At 47.2% G+C, this 5,942-nt stretch overlaps 1 protein-coding gene across 4 annotated transcripts; it reads right to left on the minus strand.

Moving 5' to 3' along the window:
• Positions 1-1,249: 1,249 nt before the first annotated feature.
• Positions 1,250-5,462, minus strand: LOC125545213 (protein IQ-DOMAIN 2). Of its 4 annotated transcripts, none has more exons than XM_048709101.2 (6): positions 5,240-5,462; positions 4,126-4,234; positions 3,630-4,019; positions 2,880-3,101; positions 2,409-2,528; positions 1,250-2,261 (listed from the first exon to the last, which is right to left on the minus strand). In XM_048709101.2, exons 2-6 carry the CDS (start codon positions 4,201-4,203, stop codon positions 1,569-1,571), a joined length of 1,503 nt encoding a protein of 500 aa, XP_048565058.2. In that variant the 5' UTR covers positions 4,204-4,234; positions 5,240-5,462; the 3' UTR covers positions 1,250-1,568. The 4 variants fall into 4 exon arrangements, with proteins under 4 accessions (XP_048565058.2, XP_087369548.1, XP_048565056.2 ...); XM_087513422.1 differs by having other exon boundaries at positions 5,235-5,462; XM_048709099.2 differs by lacking the exon at positions 5,240-5,462 and adding an exon at positions 4,995-5,171.
• Positions 5,463-5,942: the final 480 nt, after the last annotated feature.

A 5,942-nucleotide genomic window follows, 5' to 3' on the forward strand; every position in this document is an offset into this window, starting at 1 on the left:
TCAGATTGTCTCGATGTTATCAATGACATACATCATCGCGCTGGAGGAAGAAACGGTGCCATCGACGTGGAAATTGTTGATAGGAGAAACAATTTTCAGTCTTGTACTTTTATTCATGAGCTTAGGAGCTTCAATTAGGAAGCGCACAATCTCACAAAATTTGCTTGTAACTTAGATATAGGGCGTCATGTGTGGCTGGGCTCTCCCCTGGACCAGCTTGTACCTTAGAATGTTAATCAATAAATCAACGCGAGATAGAGTCAGTTCTCGCCTGGAGGAGTTTGCGAATGGGCCGGTCCAACTGGGCACAACCAGGCGCCTGCCTAAATGGGCCGGGCCAGCACGGGGGAGGCCACTAGCTCGTTTTTTTTTGTTTTTTTTGTTTTATGTTTTTGTTTTTTACTTTCTTTTCTTACTATATAAGTGTTCATTTTGTTGACTTGTTTAGTGTTCTTGATTAGGAGTCTCAATCAAGTGACATAGTGTATAAGAAGAAAAGAGAAGAAAAAAACTTTGTACAAATCTTCATGTAAGATCAAAAGAATATAGCATTGACAAAGACATAATGAATTCTCAGTCAACTAAGACTTAGCAAAATTGTTCTTGATTGCATAATTTTTGTGCATGCGGTGGGCGGCGGTAGGACCAGAGCTTTTTTGGAATCATACCGCAACCAAGTCATACCACTAGTATATCTCTTCTTATTGAAGTTGGTTGTGGTACCTTTGAAGAAACGTTACGTCAGGTGCTTAGGGAGTACCACTAGATAAAGTGTTGGAGTACAAGTCAAGCATCATGCGATAGCCAATAGGCATTGCCTAGAAGCAGTGGTTGCAGAGGCAAATGCAAAGCGAATTTGGTGATAGAAAGAAGATAAACGTTCCTTTTCAGCCCACCACAAGCTACAGCCAGTATATGGTTAGCAATCACGCTTCATAATCCTGTTGCAACCTGATTGGTAACTGAACCCAGGTCCCTTCTGTTCTGCCAACCACAATGTTGTTAAAAGAATCAGCAGCCTGAATGCCAATCGTGGTAGCCTTTGATAGAAGAAAAATACAGGTTTTATAACAAGTGCAAGCCAACTGGGAAAAACTGAAACTGCTCTATGTACCAAGTACACCAACTCAGGATCATCCTGAAACAGTGATTCAGTTGGCATAACATATAGTACATCAAAAACACGTGCATATCTCAATAGTCAGGAATTTTTCACGTCTTACATTTCAAGCATGGTGACTAATAATAGTAGAATCCAAACCAATAATGTACATATACTCTCGAAGAAAACTCATAATGTACACTGAATGCCACGCGCACACCAATCATCTCTCACTTTTTTTTACCGCTTCACATTTCCTTCTCTGCAGCACCACACACCACAATCCACAGAGAAAAACCTCTGTCTGCAAACAGTTAGAATTGTCTCAAATCAACCCGGACAGATCATACAGTTTCACGGAGGGTTCAACCTTGAGAGAAAGCAATCTAAACTAGAGAATACAAAAACGGAAAAGATGGCGATCTAGCAATCATGGGTGACAGCGCCTGACGTTCATCGGGTCATATCAGGCAACATTGACATCCTTCAGGGAGGCAGGATCCACCTTTGGAGGATCCGAATGGCGCCTCGCTCTTTCCTTCAGCTTATCTGCGGGTGTGACATTTGGTTTCTCTGCAGCTGGGAAGGATAGGCGCTTCTTTATCGATGAGTGGACCAGAGATGCTCTATCAGGGACCTCAAACTTGTCGGCGAATACCATGTGGTACCGAGATTTCGCTCTTGCAGACTTTGTGGACTGCATGTAGCTGGGGAGAGCTGGGGTGCTTGTTAGGCTCGAATCGTCCTGGATCGAGCCTCCACCTGTGCTCAGCCTCCTTGGGCGCTCAGAGCGTATGCTTGTGATGCTCCTCAAGTCATCCTCCCTGTATAGCCAGCTATCTCTTGGGCTTGAAGGTCTGAATTTTCCTGCAACAGAGGGGTTCTTTGATGGCGGGGTTGATGGTGATTGCCGGCTTGGTGGACGGCTCGACTTGCTTGGTGTTGCAGGCCTCTGGATTGAGAGAGCACGGGGCACAAAAGTTCGAGCAGCGTTAGTGCTGGGATTCTTTGTCAGAGCACCACCGTCTTTATCCTTGTTTGACACCACTCGGTTCTCCCAAGGCCTTGCTGACATCCAGCGTTCCATCCAGCTCCAGCCCCAATTAGGATTCCCTTGGTCTGTGAATGTTGGTGTTACAGTTCGACCAGAATTCTTCCACTGCATGAGATAAAAAACATGGAATTGGCAATATAATGAGAAATACTACTACATATGCTGAGCGGAACAATACAATTACAGTAGGTAAAAGCAAGGAGCACACAACAGAAGTAGAAGACACAGGGGAAACCAAAGAAGTCAGCTTGCCTGATGAGAAAATGCATATGCAAGTGCTCTTTCTCGTCTTAGTGCAGCTTCCTGTTTCATCATTAAGCTGGCCTCGATCTGTTCTTTGGATTGATGGCTATGATCCCAGTCTTCATCAATCTGCCAAGAAAGTTGGATTGTAACATCAGAACTATAACTCAATACGTATAACAAAAGTTTAGTGGTATTAGTTGAGAACATGTATGTTTTTTTACTCTTTCTTCAATGTGAGTGGTATGTTTTTACTGTATCATTAATAACTTCTTTTTATGTAAATAGAGCGGAGAACTGTCCGTCAACCAGTTGGCTAGAGGTGCGCATGTGGGTGTGCGCCTATCCCGCCACCCACGTTCGAGTGCTGTGCTCTGCAGGGGGTGTCTCATGGTTGTGTCTCTTTATTTTTAAAACCATATGTTTGGGAAAAGAAAAGATGAAGAGCTTTGCAAGGACTATTTCAAAAAGGGTGCTCACCTTCATTTTTTCAAGTTCCCTTTGGTGCTTCAACTGGAGCTGCCTTTGAAGAGCCTGTTTTTCCTCCTCCATCTTCACCCTTCTAGAGTAGATTTGGGTTTGAACTCTTGCCATTGTTTGTGTGCAATGCAAGGTGTGGGCAGTTTGGCGTTTGACGGCATTTCCGTCAACTAGCGACTTCAGCCTAACAAGTCCTCTGAGTGCACGCAGTGCTCTCCTTGCCTACACAAATATTTTCCAAATTGAGTACCTAATCAATTTATACTATGCAAAAAAGAAGAGTTAGCACTCGATGCAACACAAAAACAGAACATATATATGACTCTTCATCCCAAGAAGTACAGTTTAAGAGTTCTACCCTAATAATGGTTCGCGCTATTCTGAATTATTTTTTATTCAGCTGTCATATCATCATTCACATTCTTATGTGTAAGAACATCAAAATCATCAAATAGAAGTATGATTGAAAATGACCAGCAAAGCACAATCTTGGCTGTATTCCAAATTGGACCAACGACATGATAATGATGGATTAGACAACAACTCTCTCTACCAACCAAATCAGGTATCTTAAAAAGGGTATTAATTCATACCAGGCTGACATCTTACGCATGCCAGTAAAAACTGAAGACAGTGACCCAAAACCAATCGCAGCATATGGTTGCTATTGTATTGCTACCAAGGACAGACATTAATATAGATAGATAACAACAGCAAGCAATAAACATCGCGCAAGTGTAGATTCATTACCAAGTAACCCCTGAAGGCGGTCTGAATCTTGACAGCGGCGAGTTCTTCCTGTGAGCAAACAGGTGTCCTTGATGTGCCCGCGGGGACTGCTGTGAGGCGGACAACCTCAGCAGCGGCCTGGGCAGCGACGGCAGCGGCTTCCGCAGCGACAGCAGAGGCAAGCGCAACAGAGTAGGCATGCTTGTTTTGTTCACTCTCCGTTTCGACTGGCTTGACATCTTTTATCTCCTCGGGCTGTGGCTGAGGAGGCTGCGTAGGAGGAAGAGGCAGCGGCAGCGGCGATGGAGCTACCGGAGTGATGTCTGACACTGTCGAGGTGGGTGGATCAAAGCGCTTTGACTTGCCAAATGGCCATTTCCTCCGGGATTTAGGCTTGTCTGCCTTCTCAGTCTACAGGTGCCAAATGTCAAAATGGTTGAAATGACAAGCTACTGAAGATGAGGGCAGATGCAAAATTGAAGTCAATTGTACATGTAAAGTACAGTATTTTTTATACCTTAGCTTCTTTCCCCTCCGGATCAGAGGAGCTGAACACTCTCCTGACAGCACTGAACCACTTCCCTTTCTTTGCCATATTTGGTGTCCCCTTTCTGCACCTTCTTCACCTAAAGATCAAAAGTTTCAGAACACTAGTGCTAGAAGGGAAAAAAATCATCTAAAAAATGATAGAAGGAAAAAAGGCCAGAAAAATCCAAGGTTTATACAGTCTATAAATCATAGCATATGTGGATCGGGCACAAGAACAGTTGTTCCACCAAAATATTCAGAGATCAAAAGGTTATGATACTGTCGTTCTCTAATGAAGCAGGCTGTGTAAAAATCTGAAAGAAAGGAAGCAGGTTCTGACACCGAAAAGAAAGCCTACTGACAGAAAATCGGCAACGAAATCAGCTACGAACAGCGGAGCTACGAGGCATGTAAGCGGACCTACAATTCTATTTTAACCGAATCAATTAGGAAAAACATAGAACTACTCCAGATAGCAGGCAGAGATTTGATACGATTAGCTAGCGAGGACATAATCGTGCGTCATAAAGTAGAAAATATGGCAAGAAAGGCATCTCTTGGACGCAGAGATACCCTACTTACTTCCGCGCGTTACCCTTCAACACCCCATCAATCGGTCAGCGAAAATAATAGCAGCAAGAATCAGACACCAACCGAAACAGACTGAATTTAATCCCCCACATAAACCCTCGCCCAACTCCTCCGGAAAAATCTACTCTGCCGCACCTCAAACTTAACCAGAGCAGAAGAGCGCGACAAGGAAGAAGAAGCAATCAAGCAGCGCGGCGCCCGAAAAGAAAGCAAGAGATCCGACTTTCACATCGGGCGAGGGAGAGAAAGAGGCGCGCGAGCTTTCACCTCAAAGGCAAGCAACCGCCGAAAGTCCCGCCCTGGCTGCCCACCTCCGTCCCTCTGAAGCCACCCGTCGTGGGTGGTGGCGCGACGGGTCAGATCAACCGGAGACCGGGGGAGGCATTGCGGGCGGGCGGGCGGGCGGAAAGGAGTGGAAGAAATGGAAAGGGGAGGGGGGGAAGGGGCAAGGGGTGGTGAAGTAGCCCACCTCCCCGAGCTATACTATTCCTCTTTTACTATGCTCACCTCACCTCACCTCACCCGTCTTTCGGAGGGAAAGGAAAGGCGCCGCCGCTTTTATCGCGGCTCACCGTTCCGCCGAGAATTGATTCCCGCCGGTGGGGCCTACGCACACAGCCGCGGGACCACGGCGCGCGGGCGAGCAGGCCGTTGGTGGCGGAGCGTACGGCGGCGAGCCGTTTCGCTTCCCCTCCTCCTCGTCCTGATCTCTTCTGCCTCCTCTGGCGGGTTGCCGTCGCGGTCACGGTCACGGCGTGGCGTCGCGCGCCCCCAGTGTCTGTCTGTCGCCTCTTATGGTGGAGGACTGAGAGGAGGCGGCGCGTGACGGGTGGGCCCAGCCCCCAGCCGCAGACGTGCCATGCGCCAGTGGCCAAACAACCCCAACCCAGAGCCGATACAAGAAACCGTCGCGCGTACGACGTTTTCCTCCGCCAGGGCCCGCGCGTCAGGGAAGCCCCGTGACACCTGTATCAGGCGTGGCCCGCCTGTAATAGATAGCTCGACCCACGCAAACGGTCACTTTTCTCGAGGTGGATCCATCGCCTCCGTTTCGTTCGGTTTTAACCCCGCGTGTTAATGGGGTGTTTATTACGCCTGATCCCCTCCAGCAAAGGCCTTCTATGCCCGGCTGTTTCCTCACCAGCTTTTGATGAGTACGTAATAGTAACTCGTGTGCAGACTGTAAAGCGCTGCTCTTTCCGCGGCCGTTTCGCT

The sequence above is a fragment of the Triticum urartu genome, chromosome 3A (genome assembly GCF_056163025.1).
Source record: "Triticum urartu cultivar PI428250 chromosome 3A, HENAU_Tu73, whole genome shotgun sequence".
Taxonomy (NCBI): Eukaryota; Viridiplantae; Streptophyta; class Magnoliopsida; order Poales; family Poaceae; genus Triticum; species Triticum urartu.